This window comes from Puma concolor, chromosome B4 (assembly GCF_028749965.1).
Source record: "Puma concolor isolate L17-30 chromosome B4, mPumCon1.1.hap2, whole genome shotgun sequence".
NCBI lineage: Eukaryota > Metazoa > Chordata > Mammalia > Carnivora > Felidae > Puma > Puma concolor.
The window spans coordinates 12737829-12760230 of NC_141673.1; the positions used below are offsets into that span (position 1 = coordinate 12737829).

Here is a 22402-nt window from a genome sequence, read left to right on the forward strand (position 1 = left end):
ACAACAACAACAACAACAACAACAACCTTCCCCTGCATTTCTCTCCCACTTCGTACATTCACATCAAAGCCGTACAGAATTTGCTGGGCATGGGCCAACTGCAAGGTCACTGAGTGCATGCCCTGCTTTGCCGGGGAAGCTCCGCACAATCTCTTTGGCCAACCTGGACTGAGCTCCCGGGGGCAGAGCCTCAGTTGTTCGCGTCTAGATATATCCAGTTCTGTTTGTGGAGAACTCAGTAGGTGCTCAATAAATGTGTCATGAATGAATGAACAAACACCTCCCCCTTGGCCTGCTGTATGCCTCTATTCTCAGGACGGCTCAACCTCACCACAGGAAGAGCCAGAAGGACCCTCGAAAGTCTTCTTGTCCAACTGCCTCATGTTATAGATGAGGTCCAGAGGGGGTGAGTAACCAGCTGGAGGTCACAGAGCGAGTTAGAGGAGACACAAGCACAAGCAGACGCTCTCCTTGTTCCAGAGCTCATCTCGGACTCTCCCACGGCCTCTGTCTTCTGATCCAGGAGGGCAACCTTGGGAGCAGAGGCGAGAGCTCCCGTATTGGTCATCTTGCCGTGGAGTCCGACGCAACCTTCCGTGGGGCGTGCTCAGGGAAGGCCCCCCAGGGGCCTGGGCCCCCTCCTGCCAGATGTCTTCACCTGGGGAGGAGAGCGGCACCACTGGAGAGAGGTTTCTTGGTCCCTACGTCGACGTGGCACAGGGGCTGCCCCATTTGGGGTTGGCAGGTGGAAGGAAGCACAGTGCAGGGAAGCAGGTGTGCTGGATGAGAGGGCCTGGGAGAGGCTGTGTCTCCCACAGGTGGCACGGGAGGAGGGTGGTCTGGCCGGGGAACCACGCAGACGCCGGCTGGCCTGGAGCCGGTGGATAACAGCCCATGGGAGGAGCCAGCCTGGGCAGAGCAGAGGGCGACCTCATGGGGCCCTGTCGAAAGGGGAAGGTCAGGAGAGAGAAGTGAGTCCTAAGCTTCACCAGAGGCTTCACCCTCCGCTTCCCGACCTTTTCCCCAGGACTTGGGCAGCTCAGGGCAGGCAGGGGACCATCTTGGGGAGAAATGTGTGCCCTGGGGGCCAGGGGATCTGGTTCCTAATCCTGGCGTTTACAGGAATTACTTGATGTGAAAAAGTCACTTTGCTTCTCAGTGCCCAGTTTCTGCATTAGCAGAAAGTGGATAAATAAAGAAATCCTTCCTTGCAGTGTCACTGTGGGCACGCACAGACCTCTAACCACGGGACTGTCTATTTTGTGTCCTGCTGGCTCCCCGCTGTTCGGCATCTGGTACACACTCCAAGGTGTGCGGGCTCCACGGACAGCTCATACTCGGGGCACATGGCCCAGGTGCCGAGGCTTTTCACGTCTCAGTAATTTCACCCTCATTGAACTACTACTTTCTCCGAGGGGCAAAGTGACTCTTCTAGGCCATGCTGTTGCTAAGTGCAGAGGCTGAGATTTGAACCCGTGCAGTCTGACTCCACAGCCTTCCTGCTCGATGTCCGTGCACTGCCCCCTCACTCCCTGCCTGTTTCTTGAACTGTGAAGTTCTGCACAATAATACAAGCCAGTCCCCGGAGGAAGAAGCACTGGGATTGTCACTCAGTGGTTGAGGACATGGGGGCAGAGAGGGGCAGTGACTTGTCCCAGGTCACACAGACCTGTGGGGCATTCTTGGCCACGCTGTCTCTGGAAGAGTTCCCCTTCTTGTACTCTTTAAAATTTTTTTAAAAAAATATTTATTTATTCTTGAGAGGCAGAGCGTGAGCAGAGGAGGGGCAGAGAGAGAGAGAGAGGGAGACACAGAATCCAAAGCAGGCTCCAGGCCCTGAGCTGTCAGCACAGCCCCTCATGCGGGATTTGAACCCACCACCTGCAAGATCACGACCTGAGCTGAAGTCAGTTGCTTAACCGACTGAGCCACCCAGGCGCTGGTCCCCCTTTGCACTCTTTACTGTAGAAAGAGCCACCCCCCTCCACCCCTTGGGGTTCTCACTTCTGGGTCTGGGTGGGATGTTTGCAGACAATGCCCCCCCTCCTTCCCCAGTGCCCCCTCGGTGCCTTAGCCACTCACCGCCACGTCCAGGTACGTGGTCAGGGCCAAGCCGGCCTCATTTAGCTGCTTCAGGGCCCCAGGGCTGCCAGGCTTCTGCTTCCTCCACTTAGCGCGCTGGTTCTGGAACCAGATCTGGGATAGGAGAGACAGAGAGGACAGAGATAAGCAGCAAGTACCTTCCCTAAAAACCGTAACTGGCACTTCACAGTCTAGAAAGCTCCATGGCTTCAGGATTTCCTTGGCCCTGGAGGTCTGCCCTCTAAGAGGGGCCCGGGGATCACACCCTTCAGTTCCTGCGGGGCGGGGGTCTCGTGCACCCGGAAAGCAGCTGGATGCCATGTGGCTGGGAGCGGTGGGGTCTGTGGCCAATGGGGCCTAAAGGGCGTGGCTCCTCAGCTTTAGCCCGTGGTCACCCTGTAGAAATGTGAGGCTGGGCATTACAGGCCCAGCCAATATCTAAGGCAGAAATCTCGGTTTTTATGTGAAAGCGTTGAGATGTAAAACACTGTGCAGATCAAATAAAACTCATCTGTGGGCTGTTTCCTGCTGGAAGACCACCAGCTTGCCACCCCTGTGGGCCCCTCGGCATCTGTAGATTGACTATCGGCAGCTCCCCGTATTCACAAGGACACTGACTGCCCCTGACACGTGGGCATTTGTACTTGGCCATTCTGCTGAGACAACCCCTGAATTCCGGGCTTTATGGCAGTTGTGGGGAGGGGCTAAATCCACTTAGCTGGTGACTGATTCTAAATGGGAGGAAAAAGAGAGAAGTTTAGAATGGGGGTGGTCCTTAGCCAGGAGAAAAGTCTGTTGGGATAAAATTGAGAGTAAACTGTTGATCTGGGCCCTGACTCAGATTTTGAATTTGGAACGAATCCATTAAAAATTAAAAAAAAGTGATGCAGAGTAGAGCGAGCCAACAGCGTAACAACTGGATTTGGATTTGCTAGGGTGGCGCTTGCAAAACTGGGGGTGTCCAAAGAGGGTGGACACACCCCTGCTGAGTGACAAGGGGCCACTGTATCTCCAACCACAGAAGGAGCCACGGACACTCCGAGGTGAAGAAATGACATATTCTAGATTAGGCAGTTGGCATTTATTTTTAAAAAATTTTTAATAAGTTTATTTATTTATTTTGAGAGAGAGAGAGAGAGTACAAGCAGGGGAGGGCCAGAGACAGAGAGAGAGAGAGAGAGAGAGAGCATGCCAAGCAGGCTCTGCACTGACAGTGCTGAGTCCTAGGCAGGGCTTGAACTCACAAACCATGAGATTATGACCTGAGTCTGAGCGGAGACCAAGACTCAGATGCTTAACCGACTGAGGTGCCCCTCCCTCATCGACTCCCAGGTGCCCCTAGGCAGTTGGACTTAAACCAGGTCTTGGACCACTTCTCTCTGTGCTGCCTTCACAATGATACCCATGTGGTCTAGTCAAGGGTTAGCAAACTAAGGCCTGAAGGATCAATCTGGCCTTCCTACCTGCTTTGGCATGGCCCGTGAGCTAAGAATGGCTTTCACGTTCTTAAGTTGTCGGGAAAAAAGATAAAAAGAAGAAACATGTTTGTGACACATGCGGATTATACGAAATTCAGATTGTAGAGTTCGTCAACGAAGTTTTAGACAGTGACTCTATGGCCCCACAAAGCCCAACATAATTACCATCTGGCCTTTTACAGGAAAAGTTTGATGACCACTGGTCTAGATTGTCTATTTTGGGAATGAGGCCTCCTGGTGAGTGATGTTCTGGAACTACAGCCAAAAGGAGAGGGAAGACGTGGAAGCAGATATCGGTGGCCACCACTGATGCCACCTCGCTCCATTTCCACCCCTCAAAGAGAGAAACCATCTTGTAACTGCGGTGACCTCATTTCCTGGAAATACTATTTGGCAAATGTGACTGTATTCAAGGGATAAAGGCAATGGAGAATTTCAGATGGGCCAGCCCCGGAGTGTCCATGATACATGGGGTCTCACCCATGGCCCCCAAGGCATTGAGGCTGGAGGCTGAGGATGGGGACAGCTGTACCTGCACCCGAGCTTCTGGGAGTTTGATCCTGGCTGCCAGCTGGTTGCGGATGTGGACGTCTGGGTAGTGGGTGAAGTGAAAGATCTTCTCCAGCTCGTGCAGCTGCTCGGTGGTGAAGGTGGTTCGGACTCTCCGCTTGCTCTTTCTTTCCTCTGGATGGAAGAGGGTTCAAGCTGGGTTAGCGATCTTATGGTTAGCACCCTGGTGAGGCTTTTGTGTTGCCTGGTGTCACTCTTTCAGCCCCTGCTGTCCATTGCAGAGTCTTGGCCACTGGCTCCTCTGCTTGGAGTTTCACAGTGTTCTCTCTCTCTCTTTTTTAATGTTTATTTATTTTTGAGAGAGAGAGAGAGAGAGAGAGCGAGCATGAGCAGGGGAGGGGCAGAGAGAGAGAGAGAGAGAGAGAGACACACACAGAATCAGAAGCAGGCTCCAGGCCCCGAGCTGTCAGCACGGAGCCTGACACGGGGCTTGAACTCACAAACTGCGAGATCATGACCTGAGCTGAAGTCAGACACTTAACCCACTGAACCAACCAGGCGCCCCTACAGTGTTCTCTTTCCTAGAGATCCTGCCCCTAAGTTGACCTCTCCAAATCCATCCTGAGCAGTGAGGTCAAGATAACTTTCTAGAAAGTCCTCTGATCATCCTTTTTGTTGCTCAGATGCCTTCAATGATGTGTCCTTGTCTACAACAGGGCATGGAAAACTATAGTTTGAGTGTCAAATCTGCCCCACTGTTTGTTTTTGTAAATAAAGTTTTATTGGAACACAGACCTCCCATTGCTTTATGCATCGTCTATGGCTGCTTTTGCAAGCAGCCTTGAGTAGTTGCAACAGAGACCATATGGTCTGCAAAGTCTAAAATAGTTACTGTCTGGCCCTTTACAGGAAAACCTTGCCAGCCTTGGTCTAGAAAATAAAGACTGAACTCCACAGCCGTTAGTCCCTTATAACCTGTTTCCCAATCCAATTGTCCAAACGGTCTGGCCTCAAGTCCACTCAGGGCTGGCTACAGCATTTGTGGGGCCTAATGAAAAATGAAAATGTGGGTTCTCTTTTTCAAAAAGCAGGAAAAAAGCTATTTCCTTTCTTCTGCGGTCTCTCTCTTGATCTGTCATGTGGTGGTGGTTGTTGTTTGCTTGTTTTTTTCCCCCTAATTTGCTGTTTTATTTATTTATTTATTTATTTATTTATTTATTTATTTATTTTTATTAAAAAAGTTTTTTTAACCATTTATTCATTATTGAGAGACAGAGAGAGACAGAGCATGAGCAGGGGAGGGGCAGAGAGAGAGGGAGACACAGAATCCCAAGCAGGCTCCAGGCTCCGAGCTGTCAGCACAGAGCCCGATGCGGGGCTCGAATTCACGAACAGTGAGATTGTGACCTGAGCTGAAGTTGGACGCCCAACCGACTGAGCCAGCCAGGCATCCCTCTAATTGGCTGTTTAAGGTCAGGCTCTCTTGAACACAAGGATACTAATAGGGTGAGTGTGGATCCTCACAGGAACCCAGGGCCCTTTGACTTGGAACCTGGGTGCATGCACCTGACCTTGACCCTTCTGCCATCCATACTCTGACAGCCCTCACATCCCTGGAACTGCATAGGATAGAGGAGGCAGTTGTCATTGGCTAAGGATGAAGAAACAAGTGGTCTGTAAGAGGGACATCGAGGGCTGAGTCAAGGCTCCAGGGCCTTAGTGCATGCTCCGTGGTCCCACTGAACTTCACTTACAAAACAGATTCACACGTAAAATGATGAAGAATTTCAAGATGACCATAAGCATTAAGCCCCATGTGCCAGGCCTCTGTATGTGTGCAGTACCCTGGACAACTGTACTGGTCTCACCCACGTCCGTGGAGCCAGGCCTGAGTATGTGTGTGTGATGGGAATCAGGCATTCTACTGGGACCTGTTACCTTTGAGATGTCTATTGGCTATTCAAAAAATCTGTCCAGGGGCACCTGGGTGGCTTATTTGGTTAAGCGTCTGATTTTGGTTCAGGTCATGATCTCATGGTCTGTGGGTTCAAGCCCTGAATCAGGCTCTGTGCTAACAGCTCAGAGCCTGGAGTCTGCTTCGGATTCCGTGTCTCCGTCTCTCTCTGCCCTCCCCTGCTTACACTCTGTCTGTCTCTTTCTCAGAAATAAATATACATTAAAAAAATTAAAAACAAAACAACCCCCCCAAACCCCCAAAATAAAAAGGACACGATAACATCATGAGAAGCCCCCAGTAAACGTTCTCCAGCAAATCTCTATGTCAGCCTGCTTTTTGGGGAACGTGACCTGAGCCAGAGGAAGCTCAGACACAAGCAGTGCCCAAGAAAACATGGTAGAAGGAGGCTTAGAAAGAAAGGAGTGGTCATTGAAATTAAAAAATTAAAAACCAGAGAGGATGAAGAGGAAGAAAAGCCAGAAAATATCAGTGTGTTTATTGAACACCTATTGTGTGCCAGGTGTGGTGCTGGACCCTGCCCTTGGCCTGCGTGCATGCATGTATTTTAGCCTCCCTTGTTCCGAGATGGATTTGTGGCATGTGGTTCTGAGTCTGGTGTTTGGGAGGACGTCGAGGACCACAGGAAGACCACCTGGGTGGAATTACTACGGCAGAAGCCAAGGAAAGAGGAGCCATGTTGGCATTGCCCCCAAACACACCCAGTGTGGTGCCTGAGGCTTCGTGGAGACTCTGACAAATATATGTTGAATTAAAGTGGATGGAGATGTGAGTGGTTGGGAAAAAGAGGAGACAGTGAGTAGAAGAATTTATGGCTCGAGAAGGTGCTAGAAGGGGAGAAGGGAGGCTGGGGAGAAGTTTCAGAGAGCAGCCTGGAGCATGTCTGAAGTCCGAGAAGGAGAAATGGAGGCGGAGCGAGAGAGGGCTCTGAAGGGGTGGCGGATGGGGCAGCTGCGGGACAGACTGGTCCGAGACGCTCACTACACAGGCGAGGGCGATCGGGTGCTGGAGCGAGAGGTCCAGGGGCGGATGGCAGGAAGTCAGGTGGCCAGCAGAGAATGAGGGAGTGAGGGGCTAGGCCGGGAGGGATGGCCAAGGGCTTTGGGACAGCTGTTCTGGAGAAGGGCGGGGGAAGCGAGAAGAGTAAGGAAGATCGTCCACCGGAAGCCTTCCCTGTACCTCCAGTCTGGGGCGAGGGTCACAGATGGTGGAGGCAGGGCCGAACCAGGTGGCAGAAGCTTTGTCTTCCTGACCACGCACGTCTGAGACTAGGGCTGCGATTCTGGCTTTACTTGGGACAAAGTCCACATGATATAATTTTAGGAATTGTAGGAAAGATACAAACCGCCTCTCCAAATCCCCTCCGCTTTTGGGGGCTGATGGCTGATGTCGCAGGTCAGATGGGACGATGCAAAAGGAGGGTGGGGATCTGAAAGCCTGCAGAGGCCTCCTTGCTCCCACCCAGTTCACTTTCTTTTTCTGTCTAAATAAGAGGTAGAGCTGCCACGGATGAGGAATTGGAGCAGACCCTGGGTGAGGAGTGGATTTTCACTTGTGATGGTTTAACAACTGAAGTGTGTGTGTGTGTGTGTGTGTGTATGTGTGTGTGTGTGTGTTATTCGTCCTGCTATCATTTGCTAGAAGGAAACCCACTGAACTGGATGTCGGGAGACCTGAGCTCTGTTCCTGAACTCTATAACTTGGGCCACATTTTATTTCCTCTCTGGGCCTCAGTCTCCCCATCTGTGGAATGGAGGAGGAGGGCAGGCCAAATCCACCCTGACAATCTGTAATTCTCTTTCCCTTCATGTGGAGGCCGGGTGGCTTATAACACCTTGCCTCGGGCTGGCCTGGGGGACCAATTTGCTTGGTGGGAGGCGAGGGCCCGAGAGGAGAGATTTCTGCGGATGCCAACTCTATTGGCTGAAGCTGTTCCTACATCTCCGGGATTAACAAGGCCCAGGTGCTTCTGTTGTAGAAATGGCATCTCATAGTCTGCCTTTGGTCTCACCCCTCTCTCTTATCCCTTCAGCTTGTTAATAATCATCCTCAAAGGACTTTAACTCATTTTACTGACTTGGGAGCTTCTTGGGAATCGCAGACAACGAGGTCTCAAACACTATCACCCGCTAGAGCAAGCTCTAGCTACTAACTACCAACCACCTGATCGGACCTGATCTCTCCTTCTCTAGCCCCGTTCCTTCCCCAAGCCTACTTTCTTTCAAAAATTTTTAAAGAGAGATTAATTCTACCTTTAGGGCCAGTAGTGTTTAAGGGATAGAGCCGCATCCAATCAGAATTGATGCAGAGAGATGGCCAGTGGCAATCATTGCTGAATCTTACTGAATATCCCCTCTGTGCCCAGCATTGTGGAGGCACCGGGGGCCTGTCTGCAGGAGTGCAAAAGTGGACAAGCCATGCTCACAGTATCATATTCATTCCTTCATGAGGTCAGCGTCTTAGGTGATAGTGATGCTGTGCAGCTCTAAAGGGCATTGCAAAAAACAATTCACAGGATGGAAGATTCCAGGTTGCCTGCGCAAACTTTGGCGTCCAGGACAGTATGGAGTTGGATCCTTCTGGGAGTCTAGAAGGGAGGATTCTAGACAGAGGGTGCAGAACCAGAACTTGGGGAAACAGGTGCCACAGAGAACAGAGGGTTAGGAACAGATGCAGACAATGACAAGAAGCCACCTCCTCCTTTCTCCCCAGAAGGAAACTCAGGCAAACAGGGGCTCATGACTAAGAACAGACTCCTTAATAGAATAATATTTTCAGCGCTTCCATTTGTGGAACTAAGGGAGCAACTGTTAAGATACATATGGTTTTTCCCTATTTTGGGCAGGACTGCAGGGCATAATTTGGAGGTGGAGTGAAGAAGGAAAGGATCTACCTCTTCTCTGCATGATAAATGACCTCTGACTTGGTGGAGAGGGGGCTGCCTGGCAAATTACCAGCCAGTTAGAAAAATTTGTTTTTGTATCCAGAGCTAATTTTTTTCAATTGAATTGAATTTTTTGAATTAGCTCAGGATAGATGTTTGTCTCTGAGAGATAATGATAATGATGTTAATAATGATGATGGTGATGATGGTGGTGATGATGGTGGTGATGATGATGGTGATGATGATGATGGTGATGGTGATGGTGATGATGGTGATGATGATGATGGTGGTGATGATGGTAATGGTGATGGTGATGATGATGAATGCGTGTGTATGTCCAATGGCTGTAATTACTTCTCCAGGAAATAAACAGACATGCCACAAATCCACACTGGTGGGGAGATGGAGGCTGAGCCCCGAATCCACCAGCCTTCAGGACTGAGAGTGCCAAAGCCTTCCCTCCAAGACTGACTGTGGGTTCTTGGGGTGCAAATAGTCAACACTGATATTCCCCCAGACCTTCTTGGGATGTTATTCAAGACTGAATGGCCTCAAATTGGAGGGATAGTCAACACTGATATTCCCTCAGACCTTCTTGGGACATTATTCAAGACTGAATGGCCTCAAATTGGAGGGCTGTAAAAAGGAATGGTAAGGTCAGAGGGGTCCTGGAGCTCAGATCACTCCCAGTGAATGGGGCTCCCTGATATCTAACTCGTGAGACCCGACCAGAAGAGTAGGTTGGGGAGAGAAAGACAAACTTGGACCTGGCATCAGGGAAATAAGATTTGGATCAGAGGCGAGACTTTGTTAAAAGTTTAGCTGCTTAGATCTGGACCGTTCAATATGGTAGCTACTATCTCCATGTGGCTATTTTATTTTTATTTATTTATTTAAAAAAATTTTAGTCTTTACTTAGTTTCGAGAGAGAGAGAGAGAGAGAGAGAGAGAGAAAGAGACAGCCTGGTTTAGTTGGTTAAGCGTCCAACTTCAGCCCAGGTTATGATCTCACGGTTCGTGACTTCAAGTCCCACATCTGGCTCAGCGCTGACAGTGCACAGCCTGCTTGGGATTCTGTCTCCCTCTCTCTCTGTCCCTATCCCACTCGCACTGCCTCTGTCTCTCTCAAAATAAGTAAATAAACTTAAAAAAATTTTTTTTAAAAAGAAGGAACTTCATTAAACAGGAAGCTGGAAATAGGAGCTCAGTGTGGATGTGGCTCATGTACTGGATAAACCTCTCGATCATCAGGAAGGGCTGGGATGTCCTGGGCAACCCCTCAGTGAGGATGATGGGGGTGCTGGGTCCTCTTTCCCAGGAGCACTGGATTGGGAGTAAGAAAATCCTTGAGCCCCTGGCAGCATCTTGGCAGAGATGCCTCGGAGTCTGGTGCCACTGTGTAGCCCACCCACTGCGGCTGGCCAAGGGCACCAGGGCAGGGCAGGGGGTGGGTGGGGAGAGGGTGGAGGAAGGTGGAGGGGACTGCCTCCTCCTTTTGAGTTGCTCCTCTCCCTGTTATTAATTGTGTGCGCTGTGAATCACACTTCAGTGGGTCTTCAAAGAGAACGAGTCAGCAGAACTTAATTAAACCTGAGCCGTTTAGCACATCGATCATACGAAATACACAATTTACACAGGTGATTAGGCCACCTAATTATAAACCGATGTTCCTCTGCGCTCGGCTCCCTCCCCTGATTGCTCCTTCTCTGCGGTCTGCTAATTGGCCCTGGCTGCTCAGCTAAAGACCCTGGGGGGCTTTGCCACTGCCGGAAGTCTCCGGAAATGGGCCCTGTCCTTGTCTTCCTAAGACGATGGATGCAGCGGCATAGAGGAGATCCGGGGCACCCTTTGGAGCTCTCTTGCGAGCTGGAGACCACTCGTGGACATGACGGGAGGGGTGCAGGGCAGACCTGGGCTGGTCTTTTCTGTCCAGTCTGGTCGTGGACTTCCTACAGTTCCCTTGTGCCCACAGCATATAAGGCAAACTCCTTGGCACGGCATTCAAGGCTCTTCACGTTCTCCCTTTCCAGAATCATCTGCTTTCTCCCCAATCCCTATTTCCATGATTTCACTCCCACCTGATCATTTCTAGACTCCACACACTGGCCGTGCCCTTTTAGTCTCCAGGTGCTTCGTCTCGCTGCTCCCTCTGCCTGGAATGCCGGTCTTCTTCGTTTGCCTAGTGAACTCCTACTCATCCGTCAAATCGCGAATCAATCAAATATTTCCTTTCCTCCAAGGTCTGTTGTGAATCTCTGTAGAAACACAACAGCTCTTTTTCAAAAATAAAATGTAAGAGCACTTTCGGCTTGCACCATCCGCTTCCGTATTTGTAAGAACAAAAAATCTCTCTTAGTTTTTCTGTCATTGCATATCTATCAAAATGTTAATGGTGGTTAATACTAGATGATGAGAGGGTAGAATTATAATTACATTTTTTCACCTTCTTTTTTTTCCTATAATATACATGGATTACTTGTGTAAATAAACAACAGCGCAGAAAATAAAGCTAGCGTGGGAAGAGATGAGAATAAAAAAACCACTAAGGGAGGGGCGCCTGGGTGGCGCAGTCAGTTAAGCGTCCGACTTCAGCCAGGTCACGATCTCGCGGTCCGTGAGTTCGAGCCCCGCGTCGGGCTCTGGGCTGATGGCTCGGAGCCTGGAGCCTGTTTCCGATTCTGTGTCTCCCTCTCTCTCTGCCCCTCCCCCGTTCATGCTCTGTCTCTCTCTGTCCCAAAAATAAATAAACATTGAAAAAAAAATTAAAAAAAAAAAAAAAAAAAACCACTAAGGGAAACAATTTCGAGAAGACCACTGAAAAGCCCACCGGCAGAGGGTTTGCTGACCTGCCCCCAGGGATGACGGGGTTCATGCTCTCTCCCAGCAGAATGAGGATTGTTATTTTCCATGTGCACGGCCTCATTTTCATAATGTATCCTATGTACACACACACACACTCACTCCCCCCACTTTTTGTTTGTATATCTTTTTTCTTTTTTAATAGCAGGTGTACCCTTTGTTTAAAGGGAATTGTATGTGGAGCCCCACAAAAGAAATAATGGTGGAACTCTCTTACTGACGTGTAGGGGGCCCTGGAGTGAAGCTTGCTCAGTCTCCCCTTCGTCCCCCGCAGCTCCGGCCGTGCATCCTTGTGGAAGCCTGCAATTCCCCCAAACGCGGGTTTTAAAAATGCTGATGTGCATAAATAAAGGCCAAAGATCTTGGCTTAGTGCACTTGACCTTCAGTCTCCTCATTTCACTTCATCCCTTCCACTGCTCCGGGAGTTTTAGATGCCCACCCACACTGGATTTCTTTGTTGCTCGAAAGGAATATGCCTTTTTATCCCTCAGGGCTCCTGCACATGCTTCTGTGTGCCTGGTCCTCTCCCCTTCTCTGCCTGGCTCCACCTCAGAGGACACCTCCTCTCTGAAGCCTTCCTGGAGGGTCTCAAACACAGTTCATTATTCCCCTCCTCTGTGTTCTTGGAACACTTTGTCATGTTCCCATGCTCTATGTTGTGACAACGTGAGTCTCGTAACCGCATGTGTAGGTCTGGTGAGGCCAAAACATGGGGCGTTGGGGTGGGGTGGGCACAGAGAACTGGGACAGGGGCTGATTTCACTTATTTATTTTTAAAGTTTATTTATTTGTTTTGAGAGAGAGAGAGAGCAGGGGAGAGGCAGAGAGCGAATCCCCGGCAGGGTCTGAACTGTCGGTGCACGGAGCCCGATGTGGGCTTGATGCAAGGCTCTGTCCCACCAACTGTGAGGTTACGACCTGAGCAGAGCCCAAGAGTCAGATGCTCAACCCACTGAGCCACCCAGGCTTTCCTGATTTCACGGGCTTTTAGAGTGTATGCGTGTGTGTTCTCCTGTCCTGCCCCTCTTCCTCTCCAGTCTACACTTGTGGGAACAGACACCACAGGGTATGAATCTGGAGGATGTTTCATGGTGTGACACAGGAAGTGTCACAGAACTGGTTCCCTGGCGATGGGGGAATCCATATTTAGTTTCCTTCCTGCCTGGAATTGAGGAGGAAGTTACCCGTTCTCTTTGTGGCCAACCCAAGCGCAGGCATGCAGAGTGATTAGATTAGAGGTATCCAAAGCCCTGTAAACAGGGGGAGGAGCTGTTTCTGGCCCCCAAATGGCTTAACAACTGCCAGGTTAACAGCTGGTTATGCAGAACACCTGGGGAAATGAGCCTCATTAGGGACATACCTTTGATGAAACAACGGAAAACAAACAAAGCAAACGCTTTGACATTTCCCTATCTGGAGACTGAAGATACCAAAGAAGACTTAGAAGGACCCTGAAATCAGAAGCCATCATCCCAGCATGGAACAGTATGAGAGAAGAAGAGGACCAGCACGAAGAAGACTCCTGGCGGGGCCCCCACACATCCCCCTCTGGCTGTGGTTGACGGGTTTGGGAGTGGGCATCTCACTCAGGCTTGGCCAACAGTTCCCTCCTCTGGGGCTCTTGGACTTGGGACTTTAGAGAGCTTGAGAGAAGTTCCTGGAGGGTGATGGAAACCTTGGTGTTATTGGGAGTCATCTGGAGGGAGGAAAGTTGAGCCGCATGCAGACAGAGGCAGCTGGAGAGACCTAATGGTGTTGATTCTGGCTCCCATTATGGCGGATGCCTGCTTATGATCCTGCCCTTCCCGTAGCTTGGTTTGAGAAGACTGCTTCATGTTCTCCAAGGCAACTCATTTCCTTTTCTGTTTCAGCTAACCTGAGATGGTCTTTGTCTGTTGGAACCCAAGAGTTCTCATGAATATTGGTCATTGCACCTTTTCCTAAGACCCTAGAATGCCTCTTCATTCTTTTTCGGATTCAAAGCAAAAATAAGAATCCCCACCATGCCCTGTATGGCCCAGTGTGGCTTGGCTCCTTTCTTGCTTTCAGACCTCATCTTGCCTCCCTTGAACAAGTCCCTGTCTTTGGGATTTTCTCTGCATGGAGTGGGGGGATCCACATTTCCCCCCACTCAGCCTTCGGACTGCAGCTCAACCATGATGTCCTCTGGAAGCCCTCGCTGGCAGACCAAACCTCTCTTGACATAGGCCCTCTACCATGTCACCTTCTCCCCGGCACTTGACCACAGTTGTCATTGAGCTTTCACTTGTGATTATCGGATGGCTGTTTGTCGTCCCTGCTACACTAGATGCTACGTGAGGGCAGAGGCCAAGCTTAACGTTTTGTTCCCACATTGTCCCCACTCCCAGCTAAGGTAGGTGTGCAAATTCTTGGATGCTTCTCGCTTGGAATTCTTTCCTCCTTGAGTGTGGCCCAACTCAACGACTCACAGAGCCAATGGGATGCTGTGGGAATGCGGCTAGGAGGTTTCTCATGGTGGGTCATAAAAGGATGCAGCTTCCACCTGACTCTCTCCCTTTTGGATTGCCCGCTCTGAGAGAAGCCACCGCCATCTTGTGAGGACACTCTAGTGGCACGCAGAGAGCCCTGTGTGGGGAGAAGCTGAGGTCTCCTCCTCAGCCAGCTGAACTGTCACCAACTCACCAGCCACAGAGTGACTACCTTGGAAGCCAATCTTTTATTCTGATCCAGCCCTCAGGTGACTGCCCCACACAACATCTTAACTGCAGTCCCACGAAGGACCTGGAGCCAGAGTTACTCAGTGAAGTCACTCCCAAATTCCCGATCCACAGAATCTGAGTCAGACAATTCATGTTAATTGTTATTTGAAGCCACCGAGTTTTGGGATAATTCGTTTTGCCGCCATAGATATGCCTGCCACTCAGTCGATTTCGGTGGCTCTTTGTTGCGTCCCCGGATGAGGAATACAATGGATAAATCAAATTTAAATGATGACCAATGTTTTCTGTGTCCTCTGTCTCCTCTGATTTCTCCTGGCTCTGATAGTCTGGGCCCTATTATTATAGTAATGTTGTCAATGCCCTGCTTGTATCCCTCAGACCTTTCTGTGCTCCAGATCAATGCCCTACTGCTAGGATATGTATTTCTGAGCTAAAAAGCCCAGATAACTCTGAGGAGTATATTTGCTTCATTTCCTAAAGGATTTAAACTTCAGTTTCCCACAGTGGTCACTGGCTTAATCACACACCCTTTGATCACCACCCTCCCTTCCTTGTTTTATTTCACTACCTCCGTGCTGGTGTCTGTGCATGTCCCAAATAAACCACTTGTGCTCAAATCCTTTCCTTCTGGTCTGCTTTTGGTGGTGGTGGTGGAGGGGGGGAGGCTCCAGAGAGACAATGCTTTTCTGTAAGCTGTGACCAAGCCTTGTTCTTCCTTGAACTCCCACAGGGTTTAAGATTCAGCCAGGTTCTTGATTCTAGAATCAGCCTTCAGGTGCCCTATGGGAATGTCTCCAGGGTCTTGTTAGGCTGTGGCTCTGGAGGCAGGGACTGAGAGGGGGGTTCCGGCAGAGAGAGACCAAAACCACACTTATCCTGGGGACATCCAAGCTTTTAGCTCTGGGCTCCTGCCCCGCTGCTGTCTGCTCTGATGGGAGTCTCTAGGCCTACCTGTCTGGGAGCAGCTCATGATGAGCTGCGATGAGGCGATGAGACACCCGCAGGGCTGACCACAGTCCCAGCCAGGATTCCTAATTCCCAGGACCAGGGGCGGAGCACTGCCAGTTGCCTTGGGTTCCAGGCATTGGTGGGGGGAGATGCAGGGAGGGGTGGGGAGAGGGGGAGGAGGAGAGGGAGGAGGGAGACAGGGAAGAGAGAAGAGAGAGAGGAAAACCAGGGCTCCTTCAGACTTTTGACCTCCAGCACTGTAAGAATCAGTTTCTGTTGTTTTAAGCCACTCATTTTATGGCAATTTGTTACAACAGACCTGGCGAGGAAGAGGGCAGGGAGGGGAACAGAAAGAAGAGGAAAAGGAGGTAGATGCGGAGGAGGAGCTGTGGCTTCTGAAGGGCAAAGGTTTGGAGACATTTACATTTTTTTTTTTACATTTATTTATTTTTGTGGGAGGGGGCAGACTGCAAGTGGGGAGGGGCAGAGAGAGAAGGAGACACAGAATCAGGAGCAGGTTCCAGGCTCCGAGCTGTCAGCACAGAGCCCGACACGGGGCTCGAACCCATGAACCGTGAGATCGTCACCTGAGCCGAAGTCGGAAGTCGGGAGTTGGGAGTTTAAGCCACCCAGGGTCCCCAAGGTTTGGAGACATTTAAAGGGCAGGAAAGGGGCGCCTGGGTGGCGCAGTCGGTTAAGCGTCCGACTTCAGCCAGGTCACGATCTCGCGGTCCGTGAGTTCGAGCCCCGCGTCGGGCTCTGGGCTGATGGCTCAGAGCCTGGAGCCTGTTTCCGATTCTGTGTCTCCCTCTCTCTCTGCCCCTCCCCCGTTCATGCTCTGTCTCTCTCTGTCCCAAAAATAAATAAACGTTGAAAAAAAAAATAAAAAAATAAAGGGCAGGAAAGATTGTGTGCCTGGAGGGTAGAGAGCAGGGACGGGGGTGGGGCTGAGCGGGTGGGGGAAGGGCAGGAGAGGCTGAGCTTAGGCACCAGAGTCTGCAAGGGACTTTGAATGTCACAGACTGGGTCTGACAAACTACAGCCAATCTGGCCCTCTGCCTGGCTTTATAAATAAAGTTGTGTGGGAACACCAACATACCCACTCATTCACACATTGCTATTTAGCTGTGAGGGCGGAGCCCAAGTGGCCCTTTGTTGGCCACTGCTCTAGGGTTCCCTTGCATCCCAAGGATTCCACCTGCCCCCGGCCAGATCCACCACAGAAGCGCTGCCCCGAGGGGGTGTCGCCAGGACTCTCCAGCTGCCGATCCCACCCCCGCTGCAGGGGCATGGTCACCAGAGCTGGCCTTGTTCACTCTCCAGTCCCCAGCCTGGCCCAGAGTAAGCACTCAGCAGTCGGCCACCGAGCGACTGGATGGGGAGAGAGCTGAGTCCCCCTTCTCCCCGACCCCAGGCCGGAAGCCTGGCACTGGTTACCCACTAGGGTGGCCTCTTCCTTACCTTCCTTTTCCCTTTGCTCTGGGGCATCACAGTCTCCCTACAAAGGGTCATCAGTGGCATAGATGACCTCTCTCTTCCCTGAGTCTGAGCTTCTAGTACAAAGTGGTTTCCTGCTGACTGGGCCCCTCTTGACTTTGGAGGGTCCTGGGCTTCAAGGGGCCTGTCTCTCTCCGGAGTGAGCGGGCAGCTGGGCTCAGCATTCTTTCAAGTAGGGAGACCCTCTGGGATTTTTCCGTTGGCTTGAGACCGGGGAGGGTCTGAGCCCGAGTTTATGAGGGTCGCTGCCATGAGAGGAGCGGGAGGCAGAGCACTGGCCCCGGCCTGGATGTCTGAGCCGGCCCCGTGCTTGCACATTTGGCTTTGTAGCTTGAACAAGCCATTTTGCGTCCCTGGGCCTCAGCCTCCTCGAAGAGTGGTCCTTGGACCACCTACATCAGAGTCATTTGGGAGAGCTTGCTAGAATGAGGATTCCCGGGGCACCTGGGTGGCTCGGTCAGTTGAGTGTCCTACTCTTGATTTCAGCTCAGGTCACCATCTCACAGTTCGTGGGTTCGGGCCCTGCGTCAGATTCTGCGCTGACAGCACAGAGCCTGCTTGGGATTCTCTCTCTCCTTTTTTCTCCGCCCCTCCCCCACTGGCATGTGCACACACTGTCTCTCAAAAAAGTAAATAAACTTTAGAATGTAGATTCCTGTTCTGCCCCTCGCCCCGCTCCTCTGCCCTGTCTCTCAAAAAATAAATAAACATTAAAAAAAGGACGGGGGTGGGGGGCGCCTGGGTGGCTCAGTCAGTTGAGCCTCCAACTTTGGCTCAGGTCACGACCTCATGGCTCACGAGTTCGAGCCTCATGTCGGGCTCTGCCCGGAGCCTGTTTCAGATTTAGTGTCTCTGTCTCTCTCTGCCCCTCCCCTGCTCAGGCTCTGTCTCTCTCTCTCTCTCTCTCTCTCTCAAAAATAAAAAAGCATTAAAAAAAAATAATAATGCAGATTCCCGGGCACCACGCTAGACCCAGAGGCAGAGTCTGGGGATGTTGGGACTGTAGTGCTGCACATTTCCAAGCTGTCTGGTTATTTGGGACAGAGAGGTCATGCTTGCCAGGCCACGTCCGTGAGTCACTCTGTGAACCCCTTTAAGTGTTAAGCGTATTTCTGTGTTTTTATTACTGGGGTGGGGGGCCGTGGATGCACCATCTCCGGTGCCTTCCATTATCTGAGGGCTCCCGCGTGCTGGAGGGAAAGCAGGACAGAGAGGCGGAGGGGCATTAGCAGCAGCGACAAGCACCCGGTGGGGACGGGGCCCTGTGAAGGCGGGAGAGGCGGAGGCTGCCGAGGCCATTTGCCCTCTTGCCCGCCCGGTTACCCTGCTCCCGCCTGGCACGGACACCCCCCACCCCTGCCACTCCCCTCTGCAGGGAGGAAGCTTCTGCCACAGAAAATGACCCCAGGTGACACCACCGAGGCTTTCTAGTGACCAGTTTGTGGAGGCATCGGTCATCACACACGTTGGAGCTGGGAGGGATCTTAAGAACATTCTAATCCTGCTCTTCCACGTTACAGATGGGGAAATGGAGACTCAGGAAGGGGAAGAGCTTGCCTGAGGTCCTCCTGCGAATTAGCACCAGCCAGGGGCTCGGAGGCCAGACTCCTGGAGTCCCAGCTCCCCATCCTCCTGGCCTAACCTCTCACAGACTCCAGCTCGTTTGCAATTTCTCCAAGTTACTTTTGTAGTTTCTGACATGTTGGCATCCTGTCTGTATTATTATTTGTCAAGCATTTTCCCAAATAGGCTTTTTGTTTTACCTACACAAATAAATCCATTTTAACAGGAAACCTCACAGCATGACCATAAATGGATGACCGGTATCCTGTGTTGTGAGTAGAAGGTACGCGTAGGAATCCTTACAGAACTCTTGACGTAAATAATCTCGGTCTGTGTAGTCCTCAAACTCACTTCCAAAACCACCAGCGGGACCTTCTCTAGTCTTTTGGAGATGCTCGATGCCAGTGTAGTGGGAGATGTATAGATTTAAGCCACGTTCAGGAATGATCTAGACTGGATGGTCTCAGGCCACCAGGGTTCAATTCTGTTGCTAACTAATCAGGTCACTTGTGCAGGTGACTTCTCTTCATCGTTCTATCATCTGTAAGGTGGGCCTCACAACTGTGGCAATTCCATGGGGGACAGGGAGGGGAGTGCCGTGGGGGCCATAGGGCACTACCCTTGTGACGGCTGCTATCTTGGCAAACCCTTACTAGAGGGTCTGCTCTGGGTCCAACAGGATAGCTGACATGGGACATGCCGGCATCTTCAAGGGGAGGTTTAGAAGGAGTGGGTCCCTTTTTGCCATCAGCCATTATCAGGCCAGGGGAGGGAAGCTGCTCTGGGAGGGGGGATCTGGCCTCTCCTCCCTCTCTCCCCTCCCCCACCCGTCTTTTCCTCTCATTAGGACAGAGAGGGCAGTGGTGGATTTTATGTGGCTGCAGCAAGCCAGACTCAGGTTAGAGTCCCAGAACTGTTTCTTTTTAAATCTATTTTTTTTAACGTTTATTTATTTTTGAGACAGAGAGAGAGCATGAATGGGGGAGGGTCAGAGAGAGAGGGAGACATAGAATCAGAAACAGGCTCCAGGCTCTGAGCAGTCAGCACAGAGCCCGACGCGGGGCTTGAACTTACACACCTCATGACCTGAGCTGAAGTCGGACGCTTAACCGACTGAGCCACCGAGGCACCCCCTCCCAGAACTGTTTCTAATGCTCATTCAGTTCACTGGAAGATTTTAGTGAGCTTCCGGAAAGGAAGCTGGGGACTCTCTCCTATTGATTGACTCAGCTCCGGGGAAACCCGCCAGCTTCCCCAGGGATGGGCAGCCCTCCAGGGTCTTCTCCTTGCCTGAGGTTGAGCACAAGCCCCTTTTGGGAGGCTGAACTTGGGTGAGACCCCAGGGCTCGGTGATGGTAAGAAAAGGCACTGTGGGCTCCTCTGAGCTGCCTTTTGGGCCTTTCCTTGGATTAAGAAGGTAGAAAGAGGAAAGCACTGGGAAGCTCGTGAGTGAGATACTCCAGTGTCACCAACTACCAGGCTCCAGCAGACCCTTGTGACATCCCTGGCTCCTTCTCTCTTCCCTCACTCAACCGGTTTCTGGAGGGTAAGGCTGAGGCCAGAGCGGAAGGGACTTTCCTGAGGTCACGAAGCAGGGTAGGCTGGAGAGTGACCCGGAGCATTCCTGACCCTCAGCAGGTGCATGTGTCCACCTCAATGCCCTTCCTCAAACCAGCTCTCAAGAAGGGCTTTGAGATCTGCCCTGTCATTGTGGTTTGGGGGACATGCCCTGGGGTGGGCCGCTGGCCTGGGACGGTGATCAGGATGGGCAGATCCCAGGCTAAGCTTCAGCCACGGAAAGACACATAGGCTGAACTCTGCTTACAAAGAACAACGTGTCAGACTGAGCAGGTGTTGGGGACAGCCACGACCGACCGACCGGTTCCTGCTCTCAGATCTTCCGCTCACTGGCTGCGTAGCCTGGGGACAGATACCATCCACCTCTTCCCTTTCACAGGTGAGTTTCCTCACCTGTCAAGTGATGACAATCGTGCATTTCTACTGAAACAAAAGAGGGGACTCTAGGGCAGCAGCCGCTGCAGCGGAAATGCTGTAGAAATAAATGGGACCTGGCATTCTTAGCTGTGGCCTGCTTGCAGGAACAAGCCCCGCGTCCCTGCATCCTGCAACGAATGGAGCCTTCCTTGACGTCTGCATCTGGAAAACCTCAGTCCTGGCGAGGCTGAAGGGTATTTAAGGCCCAGCATCTGACCTCTCTTGGAATTTTGGGGTCCTCTCTTCTATTGATACGGAGCGGCTTTTGCTCTGCCTGAGCCCTGCTGGCTCTTGGGGACCTGGGAATGGAAAAGAAATGACCAGAAGACACTTACCCTGGGGCTGGGCCTTCAGGGGCCCCTCTGGCCCGGAGCTTGGAGCTGCTGCTTGTCTGGTGCCCTGTCCACCTGCCCCTTCCGGCCTGACCACGTGGCTTTTCTCTGTGGGCCTCTTTAAGATCTCCTCGATGGAGAAGGACAGCCCCAGCTTCTTTGGGGTCCCACAGCGCCCTGAGTTCTTCCTCTCCATACCCCGCAGAGGACAGGGCTAGCCTTGGAGCACTCTGTGAGAGGCAGAGGGACAGAAGGGGACCTTGTGTGCGTCCAGGGCGACAATGGTGGAGGGTGGCGTACTTCCTCCCCTGAAACTCCTGTAATAATCAAAAGGGCAAGCAGAGGTGGAGGACGGGGCGCCTCAGGTCAGATGATCCAAGCACGATTCTGTCTCCATGGGGACTTCCACGGGCTCCTTTCAAATACCCCTGGGATCAAGGAGGCAGGTCACATCGGGAGAGCTGGAACAGGCTGTACCCCATGCCCGTGGGCCCAGAGCTCCCGCAGGCTTGATGTCAAAGGAGTCACCATTGCCAGGCTGGGTTCAGTCGTACTGCAAAAGGTCTTCTCTGGGGTGGTCGCTTTCAAAATCCCCAGGCTGGGTCAGGGTCCCTGAGGTCCCTGTCACTGGGGAGTAAGGCAAAAAGCTGGAAGGAAGGTGGAGCCAGCTCCCAGAGATCCAGAGGCAATGTGTCCACCTTTGCCTTTTCTCTGGCTTCTAACCCTTTCCTGCCGGCTCTGGGCAGCCTCTGGCAGGCTGGAGTGCCACCGTTGGGCCCCAGGTGGCCAACTCAGATCCAGGCCACCCTACAGCTTGAGAGGTATTCCCAGGAACCCTCTTGGACTTCTAGTTCTGCTGCTTCTGGACTCCAGAATAGGCTTTCTGGCACATCTGTGCTTCTGTCCGGCAGGTGGAGGCTTAGGAAGGGGATGTCTGGACCACCGCAGGCTGGATCTCTGGGACGGATCTGGACTGAGTGCAGGGGTGTCTGGCCTTCCTTCCACTCCCTCCCTGGCCTCACTTTGCAAGCCTCTCCAGAGGCTCCTGGCCCAGGGTGCCTCTCCCTTCCTTTCGATGTCCTTTCTGCTTCTTCCTGACTTACATGCCCCTTCCCTGTCGCCGGAGACAGCACAGTGGGAACACTTTCTGTCTGTCCCGTAACCTGTTGGCTGGGAGCTGACAAGGCACCCACATGTCCTTCCTGGGAATTCTACTCCCAATTTCTGTGTAACCAGGGAGGAGGGGGCAGTAAAACAGCTGATAAGAGAAGAAACTCTCCACCCTCCTCAAGCCTGGCGATGCAGGTGTTGGGGGAGGGGACCCTGAGGCAGTGATGCAGGTGTTGGCGGGGGGGGGGGGGGGGGGGGGGGGGGGGGGGGCGGCCCTGAGGCAGCTTGTTGTGTTGCTGAAGGATGGGAAGCAGGGCCCTGGGGAGGTGCCATGCTGGGGAGCAGGACAAGGGAGGATGGGAATGGGCCACCAGGAAGTGTCCCCCGGGTCCCATAAAATGTGTTTGCTCAGTTAGGAGAGTTTATGGGTCACATGGAGGCTGGAGGCCCGGCCAGGGTGCTGTCA

At 52.0% G+C, this 22402-nt stretch overlaps 1 protein-coding gene across 1 annotated transcript; it reads right to left on the reverse strand.

The window, feature by feature from the left end:
* Positions 1 to 701: 701 nt before the first annotated feature.
* On the reverse strand, positions 702 to 21022 carry ISX (intestine specific homeobox). Its single transcript, XM_025926446.2, has 4 exons — positions 20830 to 21022; positions 4093 to 4244; positions 2083 to 2196; positions 702 to 941 (listed from the first exon to the last, which is right to left on the reverse strand). Exons 1-4 carry the CDS (start codon positions 21020 to 21022, stop codon positions 702 to 704), a joined length of 699 nt encoding a protein of 232 aa, XP_025782231.2.
* Positions 21023 to 22402: the final 1380 nt, after the last annotated feature.

What these genes read in the sequence shown, in the direction of transcription:
- ISX (XM_025926446.2), bottom strand. Translation starts at nt 21,022, where the DNA reads ATGGAGAGGAAGAACTCAGGGCGCTGTGGGACCCCAAAGAAGCTGGGG. An exon ending in CCTGAAGGCCCAGCCCCAGG is followed by an intron (nt 4,245 to 20,829) that starts GTAAGTGTCTTC and finishes TCTTCCATCCAG; the next exon opens with AGGAAAGAAAGAGCAAGCGG. An exon ending in CCACGTACCTGGACGTGGCG is followed by an intron (nt 942 to 2,082) that starts GTGAGTGGCTAA and finishes CCCTTTCGACAG; the next exon opens with GGCCCCATGAGGTCGCCCTC.